Below are 24056 nucleotides of genomic sequence, written 5' to 3' on the forward strand. Positions count from 1 at the left end.
ATCGGTGTTGGATGCAGAAGAAGCAGACAATGAGCTACCATCTGTGACCCATTCAATAACTTGCACAAAATCTGCCACGAAGCTCGGAATCAAACACTTGACAACTGCTGTGTTGCCACGGAGAACAAACTCATCACTGACTCGGCTCTGGTAGAACTGCTGCACCACTGTAGAATCACAAGTGTAAGTTATTGTTCTTTTGTACAAGAACTGGCAAAGTAACTTGGGAGGGGGGGGAGCTGCGGAGAGAACCCAAGTAACATCCACATTCATTACCGTAGTCAGAGCCGGGAAGATACGTGTTGCCTGCACTGTCCAGCCACATCTCCACTACTACAAAGTCGGCCACGAAGCTCGGTACCTCACATTTCATCACGGCGCTGTTTCCACGGATCACATACTCATTGTCGGCTTCCGCTTCATATGACTGCGACACAACTGAAAGGAATTGCAGTATCTCCAATATCAGTTACAGCATTGACCATTACCGTAATTATCAGACGTTGTGGAGTAAGTAAGGGTTTGTCCGTCATCTGCAACCCACGACTCAACCGAGACGAAATCTGCCACAAAACTTGGAATCTTGCATTTCATCACTGCACTGTTGCCACGGATAACATATTCATTCTCGGCTTCCGTAACATAGAACTGAGCTACCACTGGAAACACAATGTCAAAAACATAAAGAGAATAAAATAAGGCAGGAACACAACTTTGTGATAGTGGTGCTTGAGCATACCATAGTTCTCAGAAGATGGCACATGCGTCTCACCGTCCTCGGCTATCCATGCTTCAACTTGAACAAAGTCAGCCACAAATGAGGGGATGCTGCATTTTAGCACAGCAGTGTTGCCACGAATTACGTATTCTGTCAGAATCTCTGCTTCATAAAACTGATTGACAACTGTGAAACAAACAGTCTCTATACACACTGAAAGACTCGTACATAACAAGAATATTGAAACATCAGTCACATATCTTTCCTGCAAAGAAAAAGGAGAATTCATGAAAGACCTGCAAAGACATCAGCGTGGGATTCAGGGTTGTTACTTTACCATAATCAGCTGATGGTAGGTAAACAGTTCCCTCGCTGCCAACCCATGATTCCACTTTCACAAAGTCAGCCACAAATGATGGAATGTTACACTTGAGGACAGCTGTATTCCCTCGAATCACATATTCCGAGACCACTTCTGCTTCATAGTACTGGTTAACAACTGAAGAAGTGTGAGAGCACCAATTACCAACACGAGAGAGAATCAATGCTGCATCAGGACGTACCAGAATAATTGGCTCAGGTGAAAGTTTCAGAGTCAGTAAAAAAAAAACTTCCATTTGGAGGAAGCTTTCAGTGAATGTTCATCACTACGAGCTATTCTAACCAGGTCATATTTCAGAACACAGTATGGCCAACTTAGTGAGATAAATGATCAAGAATTCTGTGCTCACAAAATGATACAATATTCCACTATAAATTTACATTATATGTCTTCATGAAACTCTTAAATTGCCTTTTCTCATTGTTAATTCTACTTTAAGTGATAAGCAATAATCACCATCCACGGTTTATGTAACCTTAAATCGCCGTAACTGTTTACATCTGCATGGGAAAGGTCAATCCACTGCAAAACATTACTGCATGCAGGGCAACGTTTGTTCCCAACCCTTTTAGGGTCCACTGTGTCCCACTTCTCCTTCCTTTAATTACCTACATCAATACTCTTGTTCTCCCAGACAGTTAACTCTTCCGCCTTGAAGACTGACAATGCAGGTTCCTCCGAAACGTTTGTAGCATCCTACGAGACTAAACAGTATCACATCCCATAAAACAGTAACCTCCATATCCACTGCCACAAGACCCTCACATCCCACATGGTGGAAGGGAATTTCTATTGCAACATACACATGTGTACATCAGCTGATGAAACTTTCACCTTACCAATTTGCTCTGACCTACGTCCACATGTGACACATGACGGCTGAAACATTCTGCTGAAACTGAAAGAAAGAAATATCAGGGGATCACATTACCCTGATTAGAGGAGGCATCAGTCCCCGCATACATGTTGCCTCTATCATCTTGCCACGACATGACGCTCACAAAATCAGCGACAAAAGACGGAATACTGCACTTGAGGACTGCGGAGTTTCCACGTATCACATACTCATTGTTCACCTCAGTCTGGTAAAACTGCAGTACAACTGTAATACAGACACATGTTACATCGGGCAGGGGGGGGGGAGGGGGGGTTCGTGCCTTATTTACGAATTACCGTAGTCAGACGCTGAAGGATAGAAATTGTCTCCTTGGTCGGTGTGCCACGAAACAACATTAACAAAGTCTGCTACAAATGACGGCACCTGGCACTTCAGAACAGCTGAATTACCACGGATACTGTACTCCTTGTTCACGTCCGTGTCATAGAACTGCTGCACCACTGCAACCAATCACAAGAGTACTGAGACACCAACAAACACAGGGTGCTGGAAGTGAACACAGATGGCACTGCTGTAGAGGCTTAACCACTTCTTGTATTGGAAGGGCTCAAAAGAAATGAACTAGAAGGCTAAGCAGGAGAAATTTGTCCTTCCAGCCAATCAGAGAAAAGGGGAGTTGCCATGAGAGACATACGTAGCCCCTTGATACAACAGACCTACCCGTATTCAGGGTTGAAGAAGGAAAACACCAGCGATATCAGTTCTTCATGTGAGGAGGCAACAGTGACGGGAATGGTTCTCATGCCAGAGGCTGCCTGACAAAGTTGGACTGTGATCAAGATGTGTTCACCGGTTTTATACAAAGTAAAGTAACAACCGTGAGCATCATCAGAATCAGCTCACAGATTTCGTCTAAAGTGCCTAGTAAATGAGCAATGTCTGTGATGTGATATTATCAGAAGTTGTGACTTTACAGAAGGCTTATATTTCTGTCATCTGTACCTAATTCTCCGATAACACTGTCAGTTGCAGATGCTCTTAGCTTATTTCAGAGGACTTGCGTAGATGGAGTCACTCATACAATTCCTTAAGCCACTTCAGGAACTCATTACTTGAGAATATGTGACAAAAGGATTATAAAATCCCTGCCAAGGAGTCAATCAAATTCTGGAACATGATAAAAGATATCTAATGTCACACGGATATCGGATTCCACTGTCCTGATTAGAGGTGCATGAAGCTCATCCAAAATAATGGGTAATTTTTGTTTTGACAGAATTGAATGAAAGAGTAAAACCTTTCTGGACACCTGGGATCTGAAGATTCACATCAATGCACTCTGTCTTCAGTCTTAAACGATGAGTTTCTTCGAAGTTTTAACATCTCTGTACCTTACTGCAAGACTGCTGAAGACTCAATGCAGATTTCGAGCAGGTTATTCATTGGGCCTCGGCAACCAATACATCTGCTGACAGGCAGTAATTTATTACTCTTCTTTCTAATGATGTCCACGATTCATATAAAAATATATTACAAAGATGGCAGCAGCAATCACTCAACATCGTGACTATCCTATGGCCTGGATGACAAGTACAATCAGTGTTTCATTCCTGGTAAGGGGCAACACCACCATTGCTTCTGGACTGACTCTGGAACCTATCCACCCTCCTGTCTAATGCGTACCAGGGATTCTTTCCCCAAGAGTAAAATGTCTGGATCCTGAAGATGACCACTCACCTCCATCAAGCAATTTATGACTCTCAGAAGACTGAAGCATTGTGCTAGGAAGATGATGAAATATCAAACACAGAAGCTCAAGAAAATGACTCACACATCCTTATTCCATGGTGACAGTTAACTAGCTGGAAAGTCAACTCAAAACAGGTAACATTTATACAAAACAACAGGAAATTCAAACAGAGACACATACATTTTGTAATGCCCATAATATGGCTTAAAATATTCATGTGAAGAGTGATTCCCAATCTTTCTTTGTCATAACTCCAAATGTGGCCAGCCAATGAAGCTTTACCTAACTAGTTCTTGTCAGAATTAATAAAATAATAAATATTTCTGATCCCCCTCTGTGATTTTATTGCAGCCCTACATGGCCCTGATTTAAGTTACAACCTCAGATTGGGAACCTATAGTTAAACATGTCTATGGAGTGACAATCTCATAAGCATGTAATATGTAGATTCTTTTTACCAATATATGTGCTACTCGTAATTTACTTGTAAGATTTTACTGTATAGGAACTGAGATGAAACTGTCATTATTAATTACGTCTGATCTTATGTCCCTTGCAATTTATTTCTAAATTCTATGTTCTTATATCCTAGAACTAGAAGTGCCAGGGCACTCCAGCACACAGTTCAGGTTGAAAAATTGATATAAATTAAGATATGAAGTTATTCTGCTTGCGTAAATAGAGCTTTACACTTTTAAATCTTGAAGTGAGTGACAAACAGCTCAAAAAGCACATACAGAAGCTTAGAGAAGTTGATGCTTCAGAAATTTAATAAGCTATAAGATTTAAGGTCTTTCATTCTGGCTCCGTGGTGAGCCGAAACATGTAAGGCAGGTGGTGACGAGGTNGGAAATTTAATAAGCTATAAGAATTTTATGTTTCACATCAGTGTATTTAAAATAAATGCCAGAGTGGCATCGGGCAGTCTGGGCTGCAGCCCTGCAAACGCCTGAGGGACATAGTTCTCTCTGTGAAATACAACAGCACAGTTCATACGACGACTGACGCAAAATTACACTGATTCCTGGCAGGATATAATGATGACAATGGTGGTGGTAATACTGGTGATGATAGTAATTTGAAAATTACGTTTCTCCACAGTGTTTAAAATGATACTCTGTTCCTTGTTGTATATTTCTGTATCATGTTTTGTGGAACTGACAGAAATATGTACATTTTCAGTCATATGCTGTATATTCTGTCACCAGTTTCTACAGAATGGGCAAAATGTTTCAGCACATACATGTCATTTTCGGGCTTTCAGATACTTGAATACATGTGTAAACTTATTTGCTATGGGGGAATACAGACCTACAGAAATTAAGCAGTAAGCTGGTCCAGTTGAGTGAGCTGTAAACCAGAGTAAAAGTAAAAGGTAAATTTGTCCCTGTGCTTAACTAATTAAGCACTATGCCATGAAGACACATGGGCGAGTAGATGTATAGTTGGAGGTCAGTGGTCTGCCTCGCACCCCTGCCGCTTTACCCCCGGGGAAAGAGTCCTGGTGCCCATTGGCTAGGAGGCTGGGTGGGCCCCAGAGCCAATCCGGACCACATGGAGAAGGGAAAATTATTGTCCTTCCAGAGACTTAAACTCCAAACCATTAGTTGTCCAGCCCATAGCCAGTCACTATATTCACTGGGCTATCCCATACCATTGAAAATTACTGTCTTCTTGAATGTGACACCATGTAGTCTGGTACAAAAGTTACAGAAAAACCTTCTGCCTCCAGCTTCAGGGTGCTATACCTCATACCGCAAAGATGGGGGAAGCAAGTTCATCTGAAACATTTGTAACATTCTACCAAAGGTCACGCCACAGCTCAAGCAGTTAGTAGCTGGCTTCCCACCGCGATGGCCCGGGTTCGATCCCGGGTCTGGTCAAGTGGGATTTGTGGTGGACAAAGTTGCGCTGGGGCAGGTTTTCTCCGAGTACTCGGTTTCCTCTGCCAATCTTCATTCCACCAATTGTTCCACAATCACCCTCACCTATTGTCTGGGGCTGGTACAATAGGCCAGAAGTGGCCACAGTACAAGGGACTTAGTGCCGCCCCACTAGCAATAAAAAAAAAGCATTCTACCAGGCTGCGTGGCATCAAGGCTGCAATCAGTCTAGCTAGACACATGCCAAGGGAGATCCTCAAGAGAGGCAGTGTAACCTGCTTTAAACCTGTTACCTAAATCACCAGTCATTAGCACCTTCCCAATATACATCACTGCATATAACCTCTGTAACCGAAACAGTGTCATTAAGCAACTAAAGGAGTACTCATTTCATTAAGGGCAATTTCAACACAATGAAACAAATTTAGGCTTTCAAAATAAAGCATATGTTTGAGCCCTTATTATAGGGCTGTGCTTTCTTTGCCAGTACACGTGCCAGCAAGAACTGATGCATAGTAGCAAACTTGCCAAAAGTGACATATCTGCCAATGCATTTATATTTTGACCCTAAGACTAAAACCAAGCACAAGAGTACTGGCAAACATGATTTAAGAAAAGAAACGGATTGTTAAGTATACGTAAGCAAGATAGATACACAGCAATTCCCAGTCCATCCATAACAGAAACAGTCACTGATATATCTAACATATTCTTCTTCTTACTGACATCACAGCAGATCTGAATCTTGGTCAAAATTACTGTACAGGTTCCTACATACAATTTACAGTAGTGGCTGGCTTCCTTAGATCAGAGATCAGTTCAAACATTCACAATCTGAAAAGGTTTCAAAACTTCAGTCTGAGAACAGACTATGTGCAACCTAACTCACGCTGCCATGAGCAGTCACTGACCTACACACAGTGAGTTTCTTTGCCAGCCCTACTGTGAAATGAACTTACAGATTAGGGGCAGCACCAGCTTAACACAGTGGTGGCCCCTGGGAAAAGTATGTCCCCCCTCACATTTACCTTTTCTTTGTTCTTCTTCTTTTAAAGAAAAGACCTTGCAATTTAATAGGAGCTGAGGTAGCATAGTCAGTATAGCGATTGGCTACGGGCTAGATGACTGAGGGGTTAAAGTTCGAGTCCCAGTAGGGTAAAGAATTCTCTCTTCTCCAAATTCTTCAGACCGGCTCTGGGGTTCATCCAACCTTGTATCCAATGGGTACCAGAGATTCTTTCCACAGGGGTAAAGCGGCCAGGGCGTGAAACTCACCACTCACCTAGAGCTAGAGATGAGGTTAAGAAATTATGGATCTATACATCCACTCCTCCATATGCCTTCATGGCACAGTGCTTAATTCGTTGAGTACAGGGTCAATTTTACCTTTTACCTTACAATTGAGTAAGAGCATAAGAATCTATTTTTTACTAGCAAAAATTAAAATGACAGGAAAAGACTGAAAACATAATTTTTATTGGAGGTGAACACAGACTAAAATGTCTACAAATATTTTCCTGAGATACTCAGAAATAATTTGCTAAAGTTTAAGCAAATCACAGTGATACTTGAGCAGTAAGGGCTCCTAAGGTCAGGGGGGCGTGGGGCAGTCGACCATTTTACCCATTGGATAGAGTGGCCTTGATTACAGATTGGACCAACCTGATTAGGGGAGCAAATAATTCTCTTGTAAAACTGCACACTTGAGAAAAAGAAAAACCGTGCGTCGATGTGTCACTTCATTTTCAGGACTGTGTCGTCTAATGTTAAGAGACTGATTCGTCCAATCAGAAATTAAGTGTGACGTTGCTGTGAGAGATGAACAGAGAGACTAGCTATGCAGATAGCAAACGATGCATCTCAGGTCCTCAAATAAGAATGGTCTAACCCTCACCAGCTCTCACGTTGACATCTCTGGAGTGAATTGTTCCAACAGAATTCCTCGCTAGACATACATAAACTTGTGCATGAACTTCTTGGCGGTAGTCTTCTGCTCGGAAAGGGGGAAATACCAGATTTCCATTTGGTAAAACCTGAAACACAGTGAAAACAAAAAATAAATTATTTGTACATTAACAAAATTTCCATGCAGCTATAGGTACTGGGATACTATTGAAATTTTAGTACACTGATTAAGAATACAGACAATACTGGAAAGCTTTACACAGTGTCCACATGCGTTCTTTGTACCTTAGCTATGTCAATGAGCCTAGCTCTTCCAGGTAACTCTGATAAACACGTTAATAATATTAATTACAACTTAACATTAAATTTTGATACAGCTTCCTTTCAATAACTTAGATTCTTCATATTATTAATATATTACAATAATTCAGTAACACTAATCTTCAACATTCTATTCTGAAATTTGTAAATCATACCATAGAACAGTCTGATACACATGGCCTCCCATATACGTGTTCCTCTCATGCATGATGTGGAAATAAACCATAATAATAATAACCATATTTCTTCTCCCTTTTCAAGATGTACTTCTTATTGAAGTACTGACTTTTTAAAGCATAAAAAACTGTTTCACAGAAGTGAGGATCTAGTGATATCATGTAAATGCAATATCTCAACAACTTATATACTTTCTTTTTAACTTTGCTTGAAAGGATGTATTCCTGAATCTGTTGTCACCATGGTAAACAGAGCTACATACTTGTGTTTCATTTAATTTAATTTTGATTCAGAAGATGGCAGGAGAGTGCACACCTTGCCATGCTGTACACTACATGGAGCAGCAAAAGGAGCACCATTATATGAAGCCACTGTCACCATGGTAACCAAGTTCATATGATTAATTCAGTTTAAAAACTGAGGTTATGTAATGTCAAAAAAGACATGAATCGGTTTATATCAATGATTAAAGAGATGAATATGGGAGGTACGAGATGAACTGAAGCAGGAGGCTGTAAGACTCACACAGAAACCGCCAGAATTCTTTTCAAGAGGCCAGTCAGTTTTTTCTGAGGGGGAGCAGCCAGATATTTTGGTCCACTTAAGACTAATTTTACCAACTGCGCCAGGGTATTCAGAAAAATATATTCCTTAAATAATTTTTATTTTTGTTATTAATACTTGGTAATTTCCATCCCTTTTCAATTTTGATTTTTTTTTTCAAAAGTCTTGGAGAGGGAAGCAGATTCCATCCTCCTCCTGCCCTAGCACCCATGGTCACTTGTTATATTTTGTACGAAAGCAGAACAAAGTCTGCCTGTGACTGCTTCAAACATTTGCTAAAACTGTAATCATTAATTCAAGAACAATATGATGATTAAATGATTCTGGCTACTTGTTATAGACACATTACAGCATATATATTTGAATTCTTTGCCACCCTAATTCTGACCTAGACAATTCATTACATACCTGTCTGAGTCCTGGCACGTCTCCTACCGCAGTACCGTCAGATCGAACCCAGATGATCTCTGGCACAGGGTTGCCACGCGCTGAGCACTCTACTACTGCCCCAGTCGTGTTGGAGAAATCCACCCTGTTTGGAGGCTCCCGGATGTATACAGGACCGGCTGTGTCATCCTCAGCAATAGCTGAAACAGTAAGAAATCCTGTCTTAGCCTTAGTTCATCTGTAATCTACACAGAAACATCGGGCGCAGATTTCATATCCAACAATAAAACAACTCAACTGCAAGTTTCATTGCATCGCAGCCACGCGAAGGACTCCATGTGTTTACAATCCAATCATAACATCCAGCTATAAAGCAAGAAGTTCTGGGAAGAACTAATCACCTACTTTCCTATGATACAAAATGGACTTTACAGAAAATGCAAAAAATTATGGGGGACAGACAGAGACAGCAAGATGGTCTCAAAATACAGATTTCAAGAAGATCAGGTGATTAAGCATGTTCCAAGAAAATGATGACAGATGATGACAGAGGCTGTTGTTGGTAGACCGAAGTTGAGTAGGGTATCCATGGCAGCAAATCTACAAATTCATTTTGTGATGACAACTTTTGGAAGTGCCAAATAATGTTAGGACTGACACATCTGCTTTCTTTTGTTTAATCACACAGAAAGCTGTAAGACAAATGGAACAATCATAGTTGGAAAGTAAGGAGTAGGAAACAAAGAACAGGTGTTCGCAAATATTCCATTGTAAATAGGACAAAAAAATATGTAACAGTTGACCTGCAGGCACACTAGCGTCTTTCCTCTGTAAATTAAACACTTTTAGAAAGGGGGTCAGGGGAGCAGTTACAATTTGAATGGAGACAAGTGAAGTAATGTGAAGTGCTCTTATTCGAGTGTAGTGAATTGAACACAAGCACGTGCCCTTGTGTGACTTTATATGTTTGGATTTGCACTGTGTGTACCTTGTTTATTGTGTGTACTTTGTTTTGTACTGTTCCCTTTATGTTATAGTCTTTCCTTGTCTGTATCAGTGTAAGATCTACCGCCACGGGTGAACACCCAATTGCAGTATAGTAATAATAATAAACGAACTGCTCATACACGTGCACTTTAGGGTCTCTACACCGTTTGTTCAAAACCTTTTCCTCTCCAATAAATAATCGGTGAGGTACACTCAAGATTAGCACAGAAATGCATACAGATCTTCATGTAAAGTACGAGTAATTGTTACTGTTGACCGATTCTGACCAAAATATGAATATGTAAAATAAATTTCGCCGGTCACGGTAGCCGAGAAGTCTAAGGCATGTACTGTATTCGCTCGCTTGGAAATCGGGATCATGGGTTCGAATCCCACTCAGGGCATGGATGTTTAGTTTGTGTGTGCGCACTTTTCTGTGTCTGTGTAAAGATGAGCTGATCACCAGCCCAGAGTCCCACCGAATGTGTAATATCTAGAAAAACCGAAGTGAACAGAGAAGTTCATGGAGCTAGGCCTAGGCCCACAGGGGCTGTAGTGCCGAGGAAAAAAAATGAATAAATAAATTTCAGTAAAACTCCCCATTTTATAAAATTTCATTTAAAATCCATTCTGTGATTCTCAAGTTGTTATATACAGAGAGACAGACAGACAGACAGACATGGCAAGAGCTACTAGGTGTATTTTTTAGACTTCTCATTACAACATCACCAAAATTGTTCAGAACTGTACATTTCTCAATGTGCATGCCAAACTTTGTGTTTTATGCACCTCCAACTTAGAGGGCAGACAAATCGAGGTTGACAAAGGATGAACACGTAGCTCTGAGCAGAGAGATGAGAAATATGTACAGAAATCTCTTGAATGGTAGCCACTTAGGAGATTAAGCCTTCATAATTTCACAGTATAAGTCTGCCTAAACCTGGGTTAGAAAACTACTGTCCGTGGATGGGAACTGGCTCGCAAAATTTGTCTATGATATTATTTTCAATTTATATTAACATTTTGGACCACCTGTGTGGTCTAGTGGTCAGAGTTCCTGGCTACAGATTCAGAGGTCCGGGCTCGATTCCCGGCGCCACCAGATTTTCTGAGAAGTAGTGCGTCTGGAATGGGGTCCACTCGTTCTCGTGAGGATAACTGAGGAGCTATTTCAAGGAAACAGCGGCTACGGTTTAGAAAACCGAAATTAACGGCCGTGGGGATCCGTTGCGCTGACCATGCGACACCCTCTATCCGCTAAAGTTGGCACTAACTTCGCCGACAAGCGGCAGTCGCTCGGCCGGTATAGTTCACTTGCGGACTAAAGACACGGAGTAGTATTAACATTTTTTTACGGTTTCCCAATAAATACAGTAAAATATTTTTCCCCCCCACGGGAACATAAGAAGTGTATTTCCGATAATGTCTGAATCAGTAAACATTTATTCTGCTTATAAAAATTTTTTGAAAATATTGCTTCGACCCGTTACCGGCCCAGCAGAACATTTGCAATTCCTAATTCTGTCCTTTGGCTCTAAACTCTGCCCACCCCTGGTCTAGAACATCTCTGAGACTACTCATCATCAGATAATGACGTAGATCATTATGTCATCATCAGAAAGGTACTAAATTCTAATTTCAACATAGGGAACCAAAATCACCAAAATGGAGACCTCACTACATTCTAGGGCATTTCTTCTGTTAAGGTTGCCTACTCATGGTATGACGTACCCTTGAAGATGACGAGTTCTATCTGAGATATAACGCAGTGCAGTTTGTTGAACGTCAACAAAAGCTTCGGAGGAATAAGTCGTCTCCATCTTCATGGTAGAACAATAAGCCAAGCAAGAGGCTAGCATGAAACAAACAACACTACACAGTGTTATATCCCTGAAGATAAAACACTTCATAACCATCGGTGTGAGACCCTCAAACCCTACCTACCCTCAGAGATACAAGTACATAATGAAGGGTTTTACTGACTGCTGAAATGTTTTCTGGTAAACACTCTATGTGACAGCCACCCCTCTTTCTCCCGTAACAAATGACCTGAGGGCGCAAACAGCTCCTGCACAAGAACTACTTGAAAATGCGTCCTCCCTCAAGTAGAACAAGATTTTACTGAACAGTTCAACGCTGCTCACTTCGAGGGCCGTATAAACTCAAAATGAGAGTGACGTAGTGAGCATCAACTGTTGGGGCAGAAAGGATCGTTCGCACTTGTGTGGGGGTTATTTTGTGACGTTGTCAGTAGCATACGGCGTGACGGATGAAGGATTTCGAATGAAGCGGTCACAGACTCTTCAAAATACTATGGAGGATCTTGTACGAAACTACTGAACAGAAATAAAAAAAACTTACCATAATTTGTGTCCTGACGGACCTTCGGACCCAGAATCTCCCAAATACAAGTAAAAACGTTACCGCTATGCTCAGCACTCGTCACTCACCTACATCTAGCGCTGAGGTTAAGAATACTTGGAGTTATACCTCCATTCTCCCATATGAATTTAATGCGTGATGCTGATTATACACAGGGACAATTTTACCTTATCTTATTTTCCCTTTGGCACTGCAGCCTCAGTGGGCCTAGGCCTACCTCCACGAACTTCTCCGTTGACTTCGGTTTTTCTACATCTTACACATTCGGTAGGACTCCTTGGGCGGGTGATCAGCTCGTCGCAAGGCCTCTACATGTACACAAACACAGAAAAACGCACACACACAAACTAAACATCCATGCCCTGAGTGGGATTCGAACCCACGATCCCGTTTTCCAAGCGAGCGAAGACAGTACATGCCTTTACCTTATCTTACCAAGCGTAAAATCAGACGAAAACTTCCCCACACCAAAATCTGCCCACTTTCCAAAATCAACACAAAGTGAGTGAGTGGTTGTGGCCCGTCTGGCCCTGTGCATACTCAGGTGAACTCGAAACTGCTGCGCCCTGCGCAGTGGTGACCAATGTTTATTCCACCTCAATTAACCGTCTTCTAGGGCTGTGATGTCCAACGCGTTTCTGGAGCCCATCCAGCCTTTCCCATGGGTACCGGGAGTCTGTTTCCCCTAGGATAAATCGGCAGGGGCGTGAAGCTGTCCACTCACCTCCTTCTAGTGCCAAGACCAAGAATGGTGGAGCTATACAACCACTCCCTTATATGCCTTCAAGACATAGTGCTTAGTTAAGCACAGGGACAACTTTACATCTTTTTATGAGTACTTTTATATTTTTCCACTCACATCTAAATTTGGATTAAAATTATCCAATATTAAGGTAAAGCTATCCCTGTAACAGCCGTGAAGGCCCGTAAGGTTGTGAGACGTCGAGGCTCCCACATTTTCTAGACAATCGTTCATAGATGGCGGTGAAGTTGTCAGCCTTATGCGCCGGCCAGAAGGTGGCGGGTTCAATTCCTGATGAGGTGATTAGAATTTTCAATTGAACTAATCCTTCCAGCCGTACTATGACCCTGGGGTCGACTCAGCCTCTAACAGAAATGAGTATTAGGAATCTTCCTGGGGGTAAAGGGACGGCTCGCGCGTAAGGCTGACAACTTCACCGCCATCTATGAGACGATTGTCTAGAAAATGTGGGAACCTCGACGTCTCACAGCCCTATGGGCCTCCAAGGCCTGTTACAGGGACAGCTTCTTTATTATTATTATTTAATATTTTTAACTCTGTTACATCTGAACAGTTTATTATTTTCTTGTATGCTAAATCCTTGTTTACTGTAAACTAGATACAGAATGTGCGTGTAGCAGTCGGAAGGTCAGGGGTTCGTACTCGCCCACTGTTCTCTCTCTATTAACTTCTTTACTTTTGGGCGGTGCAAGGAACTCTTAGAAAGCAAGCGAATTGGAGCAATCTTAAAATCCATACACTAAAAATAATATTCTGAGTGCACTGTTTGATCCTCCTGACAGCTCCTGACAGCGAGGTACGTGCATTGCGGGCAAATCGGTCCAGTTTTGTTGACAGTTGATTACCTTGCGCATTCAAGCTGAAAGCAATGTCGTTAAAACACACAAGAACGGACACAGGGCGTGGCCAGGTATTGATCCACTGCGTTGCGTACTGCGTGACGCACGCACACACGCGCGAAGGCAGAAACAGAACGCAAGAAAACGCATAACTTACACACACACACACACACACTCTATTTATTTTAGCGGTTCGTTTAAAGACTCTACCAGTAATTAGGGCCGCAGTAGCGTAGGTTGAGACCACTATGCTACAAGCGGAAGGTTGCGGGTTCGATTCCCGATGAGGTCATTAGAATTTTCAATTGACCTAACCCTTCCAGCCGCACTATGTCCGTGGGGTCGATTCAGCCTCTAACAGGAATGAGTACCGGGAATCCTCCTGGGGGGTAAAGGGCGGCTGGAACGTAAGGCTGAGAACCTCATCGCCATCTGTGAGCCGATTTTCTAGAGAAAATGTGGAAGCATCGATGTCTCACAACCCTATGGGCCACAAAGGTCTATTACAGGAGTAGCTTTACCTTTTTTCTATCATAATTCGGATTATGGAGCGTCGAATAACAGAATAATGATAATAATAATAATACTAATAAAAAACAACGAAATGGAAACACGGAGAAGAAAGCGGCCATGGCCTAAACTAAGGTACAATCCGGGCATATCCGTAGAGTAACTGACGAAAACCATGACACATTTTAGTTGGATTGAACGTTCTCACGGCAATGACTATAAAAAGAGTACGAGCTTTTGGGTTGTAACGCCGTGTAGATGGGAGACAGCCTGATGTTTCGGAGAAACATATCGGTTCCATCTTCAGGGTATAACGTAGATGCGTTTCTGTGTATACCGCACAAGACAACACAGCATAAACGCACTGACATCCATGCCTCGAGTGGAATCCGAACCCACGATCTCAAAGTTCCAGCGAGCGAAGATAGTTCTTGCCATAGACCGAGTAGCCACTGTGATCGGCATAAACTCACATTACTTACTTACTCATGGAGCTGAGCCCTTCCTGAGAAGCCGCCAATTCTGCAGCTACTCAAGAATTTCCCAGCATTTTATGGAACCCGAAGGTTCATTACCGTGTTCACAAGAGCCCTCCACTGGTCCCTAGCCTGAGCCACATCAATCCAATCAATACCATTACATCCTATCTCTCTAAGATTCATTTTAATATTGTCCACCCAACTACGCCTTGGTCTTCCCAGTGGTCTCTTTCCTTCTGACTTTCCCGCCAATATCCTATATGAATTCCTCGTCTCCCCATTCGTGCTACATGCCCTGCCCACTTCATCCTCCTTGACTTGATCATTCTAATTATACTTGGAGAAGAGTACAAGTTATGAAGCTCCTCATTATGCAGTTTTCTCCAATCTCCTGTCACATCATCTCTCTTCGGTCCAACTATTCTCCTCAACGCTCTGTTCTCAAACACCATCAGTCTATGTTTCTCCCTTAATGTCAGAGACCAAGTTTCACACCCATACAGAACCACAGGCAAAATTTCAGTTTTGTATCTTCTAATTTTTATGTTTTTGGACAGCAGACGAGAAGACAAAAGGTTCTGGACTGAACGGTAGCAGGCATAAACTTACATACCTTACTTAATTCAACCTCGAAGATGGAAGCAGCATGTGCCTCCGAAAGATGAGCAATATCGCCCACATCGACATCGTACAACACAAGAACGAACCTGATATCAATAATTAATTTTCTGTGTGTCTGTGATTCACATTATTTTCCCAACCGCGAGGGCTTTGGCTCGATCTCAGGGCAGATCACATGGGATTTGTCTGGACAAAGTTGCATTAGCACTTCCCCTTCCCGTCCTTCACCAAGTGCTCCATATTCACTGACAATCCTGTCATCGATCCTGTAACGAGTACAGCTGTTGCTATGAAACAGAAGAATCTACACACGGCCGTTTCTAGGTAAAGGATAGGTAAACACGTCTACAATAGAGGGATAGAGAGAATTATGAGAATGGTGTTTTCTGTTGGGTCCGGTCCGAGACCATATAACGAGGACCCCGGGCAAACTCAGGATAATTGAGATAGTTGAGGGTTAGCACTTCAGTACAGCTCTGCAAGGGAAACTAAGAAGAGATTGCGCTATAGTCGAGTTCAGGGAATTTACAAGAGTTCTGCACGTGTGGCTGATAATCTGAGCGCGAGAAGCTGAAAAATCTCCACTGTTGGAAGCCGCTGCCAGGGAACGACTGGTTAAGACACAGCAGGCTGGAAAAGGCTTAGCGGGGGCGGGGGTGATTTGTAAAATGTGGATATTATCGCTTTAATTACTTGTAGTTCCGAATGGTGTCAATAAATCCAATATCCAATCCATACCCCGTCTATAGCCACACGCCCCTAAATAGCGACAATACTGGCAACGTCGTTAAACAAGCAATTTAAAAACACATTTGTTATTCCTCCACATTCTAGTGACCGAGAGCGGGTTACTGTAGCGGTAACACTCTAGAACTGTATTCAGAATATGCCGGGTTCGAATCACGATCTGGACACCGGCTACCCTAAAGTCTATCGTAGTTTTCCTCAGTCGCTCATAGGAAATTCCGGAAGAGTACCTCAGTCAGACCAAGAACGTTTCCTTCCAAATTCTCTGCAAATCATTCGATGCTGAAAGCCACTATTTCACGTTCCACAGTTGTCGAGTCCAGTGTGACAACATTTTGACGAAAATTAATTGGATTATTCCATTAGAAGCTCTCACAAGATTAAATAAGCAGAAACACGCAAGCATACCGAGTGGCCACTTCATCAGCACCAACCAGCAGTAATAAATAATTTACTTGACTCGCTGTGTGACTGCCACATAATCTATTTGTTCATGCTGCCTTCTATATAGGCAACACATCTGTCACCTGCGTTTGTTGGGTTACCGACACCTAAGGATTTGTAACAACATCAAATCTATCACTCCACAGTTGGCATCCTGTTGAAGAGCCCAGCATACTGAGTGGTGTGGTTTGGAGATAGTCTGATGTTTCGGAGGAACAAATCGCCTCCATCTTCAGAGTCGAAAAGTAAGTTCAGCAAGAAACAAGCTCAGCTTTCTGCTTACTTATTTTTCGACAAGGAATGCAGAAGCGATATGTTCCTCCGAAAAATATGGCATCCTGCTCTTTTGTACGGGTGTAAAACTTGGTGTCTCACATTGAGATTGAAGGTGTATGGGGAACAGGGTTCTAAGCAGAATATCTGGATCTATGGGGGAGAAATGAACAGCAGATTGGGGGATGCAACTTAATAGGGAGCTTCATGGTTCGTATTCTCCGTCAAATCTTATCGGGGTGACCAAGCCAAGGAAGATGAGAGGAAAGGGGCGTGTAGAAACCCTGTGCTTCACTATATATATATACCTAGTTCCAGTAGATACTTTTGGGTTCTGATGAAGGTGTATAACACACAGAGATACTGGGTCTTCGGACTTTGTCCATCGTCCGGATTCTAAATAACTAAGAAAAAAACACAGCGTTTCAGAGACAGAGCCAGTTTCCGAAACGTTGTTTTTTTTTCTTAGTTATTTAGAACACGGAAATGAGTACCAGGAATTAATTAAATAATTTTCCTGGGGAGTAAAGCGCGGCCGGCGCGTAAGGCTGACAACCTCACCACCATCTTTGAGCCGATTGTCTAGATAATGTGGGAGCCTCAACGTCTCACAACCCTATGGGCCTTCATGGCCTCTTACAGGGATAGCTTTAAAATCNGGGATAGCTTTACTTAATCTCACCGCCATCTGTGAGCGGATTGTCTAGATAATGTGGGAGCCTCGACGTCTCACAACCCTATGGGCCTCCACGGCCTGGTACAGGGATAGCTTTACTTTACTTTACTTTTACGATGGATAAAGTCCGAAACCCCAGTATCTCTGTATACCTAGTTATGTTTGATGTTGCGGGATATAAACTACAATGTATTATGGGTTTAAATACACCACCCTGTATGAACGTCTTTCGACTTCCGGAAATAACGAATGATTTTCTGGTCTACACGGCTTCCACACCGGCTCTAGGGCCTATGAAGCCTCTTATACAATGTGTACCACACTTCCGTCCGGAAAAGGGGCAAGAGCGTGAAACGAATCACAAACCTCTATCCAGTGCCAAGTTTTCAAACCTGTGGAACTACACCTCCAATTCTCCATGCGTCTTCATGGCGTGATGCTTAACTAAGCAGAAATATCTTTATTGATATAGGGATCGGCAGTTCCATTCGAGTTACTACAGCAGATACTCGTATTGTTGTAACGATAGTAATCGATTAGTCGTTTGGCAGTAGTTCACGGCGTTTCCCCTAAACACGGAACCTGTGTGGGCGCCAGCAGGCTGACGTCATCGCTACAGCCGATGTATAATGTAGGTCTGTGAGAACCAGACGGGGCACACGCAGTGTTCCCTCTGCAGTCCGGACATTGCATTATTAAAGCATTGCGTCTCGACATTTTCTGTTGTTTAATTAAAAACTTCGCAGTCTGTCTCCAACCCACTTGCAGTCAAGTGCAGCCTTGTTTTCAGCTCTTCAAGTTTCCGATGGCAGTCACATTTATCAAGTCGATATTCGAACTCGGAACCTCGGGAATACTAAGCAGGAATTATCGAATACGTTGTTCTAGCCGTAACGATCTAGATTTGTGTTCTGGAGGTCCTCGGTTAGAATCTCGGCCGGTATAGCGGTTATCCTCACTGAGGTGTTTGTTTATTTCGGTCCCTTCAGTCGAAAGCTGGGATAGTACCTCAAATGGGCCACAACCGCCTCCTTCTAAATCCTTTCCAAGTCATTATTCATCAATCATCCTACCATTCGACCCTATACAGTCTTCGATTCTGAAAGCGCTGTACATCAACCCCCGATTGGGGAAAAGAGAAAGAAAGAAAGAAAGAAAAAGAGAACGAGGAACGCTAACATCTAAGCTGCGAATTTCGGTTGGGTTTCATATGATTACGTGTATAAAATTTAGCGTTTATTTGACGGCGCCGCCGGTAGCTCAGACTATATAGTGTCCAATGGAAAGATGGTGAACTAACTCCATGGAGCTGACTCCTCCTTGAGACCCAGTCGCTCCGCTACTCAAGCATGTCCTAGCAGCTCAAGGAACGTGAAACTTGTAGATTAATGGTAAAAGCAAAAGGTAAAGTTTCCCCCTATAAGCACTATGCCATGAAGATGAATGGAGGAGTGGAGGTATAGGTACGCAATTCTTGACCTCGGCACTAGATGTGGATGAGTGGTCAGCTTCACGTCCTGGCCGCTGTACTCCCGATGAGACACCACCCCTACCCAGTGGATACGAGCCGGCCTGGACACTGCAGAGAAAGAAAAATCTTACCCTTACCGGGAATCAAACCCCAGTCTTCCTCCCCGTCTCTATATCGACTGAGCTATTCCGGGTCTTTGTAAAATGAATGGTAAATATGGGGAAGGAAGCTTTCGTGGCCTAAGCTGAGGAACTATGCCAGTATTGAAGGACTGAGGAAACCCACGAAGAGACTTCGATCAGGATGGTTGGTCTCCGGACCGAGGGCTGAACCCGGGATCCCCGCGAGGGAATATGAATGTGTGGAAGACCCTGTCCACTTCTTCAACCAGCCTCGTCTACTCTGCATGTCCCTGTCAGGCCGATAATAACGTAATTAGTTATCCCTGGAACTTTGTTTTAATTCCAGTCCCCTCCAAGCCGGGGACCAAATGTTTCAATGTGATGAAGCAACCCTTATAAACATCCCCCCTGACGTAACCATGGAGATCACCCCTTCGTTAGGTGAATCATTGCGCTAAAATATTGATCACTTGGTACCAACAAAACGAATCAACTACCGAATCGTACATCGGGAGGTCCTAGCAGTGGTTCCTAATCTCTTTACACGGCGTTCGCTTATGTGCAGTTGGGGTGATACAGTACGCAGTATGAATCTACACACATCCAAAAACTCACGGTGGCAAAGTTGTCCCTGTGCTTAATTAATTAATTACCATGCCATGAAGACGTGTCGGGGAGTGGAGGCATAGCTCCACCATTCTTGACCTTGGTATTAGATGGAGGTGAGCGGTCAGCTTCACCACCCCTCCCCCTCACCCCGCTGTACCCCTTGTACATCGGACAGAGTGGGCCCCAGAGCCGGTCCGGACGCTGTGAAGAGAAAAATCTCTTACCCGTCCCGGGGAATAGAACCCAGGCCGTACAGTCCGCAGTCCATCGCTATACCGACTGAGCTACCCCGACCCCTTGGTGACACAGACAGTCACACTAAAATTTATTTTATAAATTCCTAATCCCTTGTCAGACTCTCAAGTCTTACTTAGCCCGCAGTTTATTTACCGACGCTGCGAGAGTCTAAGGCTACAGGGAGCGTCGCGTGTATTGGCGCGGCCAGGCGGGGCAGCCTCTAAGTAGATCTGCTTACAAACTTATGTTTGCGCCATTCAAGAACACTCACGAAACGTCTTAAACTTTTGCGTCTCTAAATTAACATACAACCGCCTCTGTGGTCAGCGTTCCTGGCTACACATCCAAAGGTCCGGGTTCGATTCCCTGAGCTACCAGATTTTCTGAGAAACAGAGGGTCTAAAACGGGGTCCACTCAGCCTCGTGAGGACAATGGGGGAGCTATTACAAGGAAATAGCGGCTCCGGTCTAGAAACCCGAAATTAACGGCCGTGGGAATTCGTTGCGCTGACCACATGACACCCTCTATCCACTAAAGTTGGCACTAACTTCGCCGACGAGCGGCGGTCGCTCGGTCGGTCGGTATAATTCGCTTGCGGACTAAAATCACGGAGTTTGTTTTACGTTTTGATGGCACATCTGCAAAGATGTTAGGCTAAGAATAACGCAATTTGAAAATCACGCAGAGCACGACACGTTTCAAATCTTGTTCAAATTCTCAAAATCGTTAATGGAACAAAGGCCATTCAAATACAAAGGTCTGCCTCATGGTTGGCAGACGGACCCCCAACCCGTCCCGACACTTTTTTGCTCCCCGGATGAGTGTGAGGCTGAGACAGAGGAGCAAAGCAAGGAACGCACTGGGAGCCGGTCGCGGAGTGACGCCAAAAGCCTGTCACACTGGTGTCCGTCGTGACGGCAGATAATTACGGACATTTTTGTGTGCGTTGCTTTACACCGTCGTCAGTGGCTATGCTATATAAAGGGTAAAGGTCAATCTACCCCGTGTTTAATTAATTAAGCACTAAGCCATGAAGACGCACGGGTATCTGGAGGTATAGCTCAACCATTCTTAACCCCGAGCACTAAATGGTGATGAGTGGTCAGCTTCACGCCCAGGCCGCTTTACACCTCTGGTGCAAACTGGATATGAGCCTGGGTGCGCACCAGAGCAGGTGTGGGTGCCGTACAGAAGACAAAACTCTCTTTTGTACAGTCCTTAGCCTAGTCACTATACTGAGCTACGCCGGATCCAAATGACAAAGAGTACATTTGGAAAATATCTATAGGTAACTAACGAACTCCACGTTCTTGAAACGCTAACAGTCGCTCAGCCATTTGAGAATTTCCCAATATTTTATGGAACCCAACTGTCCAGTACCTTATTTAGAAGAGCCCTCCACTGATTCCTATTCTGAGCCAGATTAATCCAGTTCGTAGCACTCCATCCTACTAATCTAAGATCCACCTACACATTATGCTCCCATCTACGTCTAGGTCTTCCTAGTGCTCTCAATTCATTGTGGCTTTGACACCAAAACTCTACACGCATTCCTCTCCTCGCATATACGTGCTATATGCCCTGCCCATCTCACCTACCCAGACTGGGTCCTTCTGATGTTTGGCACAGAGTAGAAGTTATGAACCTCTCATTACGCAGTTTTCTCCAGCCTCGTGTCATTTCATCCCTCTTTGGCCCAAATATTCTCAACACCCTCAGTCTGTGTTGCTCCCTTACTCCGGCAAAGTATCCGATGAAGGAAGCTCACGGCGTTAAATTTGGGGCAAAAAGAAGTTAAAGCTGTCCCTGTAACAGGCCGTGAAGGCCCATAGGGTTGTGAGACGTCGAGGCTCCCACATTTTCTCTAGACAGTCGGTTCACAGATGGCTGTGAAGTTGTCAGCCTTACGAGCCGGGCGCCCTTTACCCCCAGGATAATTTATGTTAGAGGCTGAGTCGACCCAAGGGCCATAGTGCGGCTGGAAGGATGTCAACTGAAATATCCGATAACCTCATTGGGAATCGAACCCGCGACCTTCCGGCTTGTAGCACAATGCCTCAATCAATTCGGTAGACAGAAATTGTTTGTGGCTTCCCTCGATTCCTCAAGGAGAATACTAGGATAGTACCTTCAAGTAGGCTACGACCAGTTCCTCCCACATCGTATCATTCGACGCTACACGGTCCGAGCTGATGAAAGCGTTCTTGAATAAACTGTAAATAAATAAATCAATAGCCGACCGAAAGAAACAGGAGAAATAAGTTTAATGATAGAGGACGAAGTTGCTGCAAGTCGACTAACTTACCGGGCTTGCATTTCACTTGCAGTATTGATGGCTATCGACTAACACGCAGACGGACAGGCTGTGTCCCTTGTCTGCCTCACTCTCGGCTTGTTAAGTACCGAAGTGCCGGCCGGAAACGCGTTCCGACTCTGCGAGGTACGCACAAACAATGATCACCTAAACCTGCGGACCTCGCGACCCACTCGCGATGAACGTCTGATCTGCGTCACCCTTAGAAATACAAATTAGAACTAAAATTTATAATAAAAAAAAGTTCACTTATTTCTAAATAATAAAATTTAACGTATAAAAATATTAAACTCTCGTAAAACCAAAAGATGAAGTTTTGTTATAAATAAAGGTAAAGTCGAAGAAAGCAGTCTTCTGGGATTTGGCGCCGTGTATATGTGATGTCAACCGACGTTTCGGAGGAACGTATCGCGTCCATCTTCAGGGTAGAAGGAAAAATACGAAAATCCGCAAGCGAAGAGACCGTGAGAACCGGTACAAGCAGACTGCTTTCTCCATAGTCACCGCCGGGAAAGCCTCAAATCTTACAAAGGTAAAGTTGTCTCTTCGCTTAATTAATTAAGCACCAATCCATAGCACCCCATCCTACTAATCTAAGATCCACCTATATCTTAACTCCCATCTACGTCTAGGTCTTCCTAGTGCTCTCCTTTCCTAGCGGCTTTAACATCGAAACTCTACACGCATTCCTCTCCTCACATATATGGAGACATATGGGGAAGTGGAGGTATAGCTCCACCATTCTTGACCTCGGAACTAGATGGAAGTGAGTGGTCAGCTTCACGCCCCAACCACTTTACCACTGAGGAAAAGTCCCCGGTACAGATTGGATAGGTGATCCCAATGGAGTAGAAGCATATCTCTTCCCCTTACTGAAGATCGAACCCCGGCCGTCCAGCCCGTAGCCCGTCATTATGCCGCCTGACATTTACAAGGTTCATAGAAATAAAGTGGTTTCCAAACTCTACAAAACGGTGCGATATTAACACCGCTACAATAACCTATTTCTTATTAATATTATTATTTGTATGCGTCTGGCTCCATCTTTGCCTTTGGGCTCTTGCGTAAGCACATAAATAAATAAATAATCTTAACATTATTATTTACTGATAAGTTTACAATTTCACTTGTTTCTTGCCGCCATATTTTATACTAGTCATGGTTCTTCCGGTCATTGGAATACTCACTCATACTTGGCCCTTGGGCCGATAAGTTAGCACGTAAATAATTAATAACTGAGCTGAGAGAAAAGAAATCTGGACTGAATTATTGGTAAGGAATCATGACGCCGAACACGCACTGCGCATGTTCTGCGCGTGGTGCGGTGCGCACTGCTCCTAGCACACAGGAAATGCAGCAGCCCCAAGGACCACGTGATCAGACTGCCAATCATGAGCCTCTTGTAACATCTCAAACAATTTCTTGCTCTACAGAATGACCCGACTGTCAAGGGGTGCCAGAAGAAAGCGTACTGTTTGCTACACATTCCTGACCGACTATTCGATGTGACTTGAAAGCAGAACAGGCAAACGGGCTTGTCTCTGCTCCCTATAATTAAGATGAATATGTGTAGTCGGTTGTCCGGTCTAGAAAACCGAGATTAACGGCCGTGGAGAGTCGTTGCGCTGACCACGCGACACCCTCTATCCGCTACAG

At 43.5% G+C, this 24056-nt stretch overlaps 1 protein-coding gene across 1 annotated transcript in view; it reads right to left on the reverse strand.

Moving 5' to 3' along the window:
- LOC111874991 (Down syndrome cell adhesion molecule-like protein Dscam2) overlaps positions 1-24056 on the reverse strand; it is a 203409-nt gene that overhangs the window by 141123 nt on the left and 38230 nt on the right. Inside the window, 3 exon segments of the mRNA XM_033755675.1 lie at positions 489-659; positions 7466-7604; positions 8947-9125. Coding sequence (XP_033611566.1) covers positions 489-659; positions 7466-7604; positions 8947-9125 — 489 coding nt within the window.

This window comes from Cryptotermes secundus, unplaced genomic scaffold, assembly GCF_002891405.2.
Source record: "Cryptotermes secundus unplaced genomic scaffold, Csec_1.0 scaffold868, whole genome shotgun sequence".
Lineage (NCBI taxonomy): Eukaryota > Metazoa > Arthropoda > Insecta > Blattodea > Kalotermitidae > Cryptotermes > Cryptotermes secundus.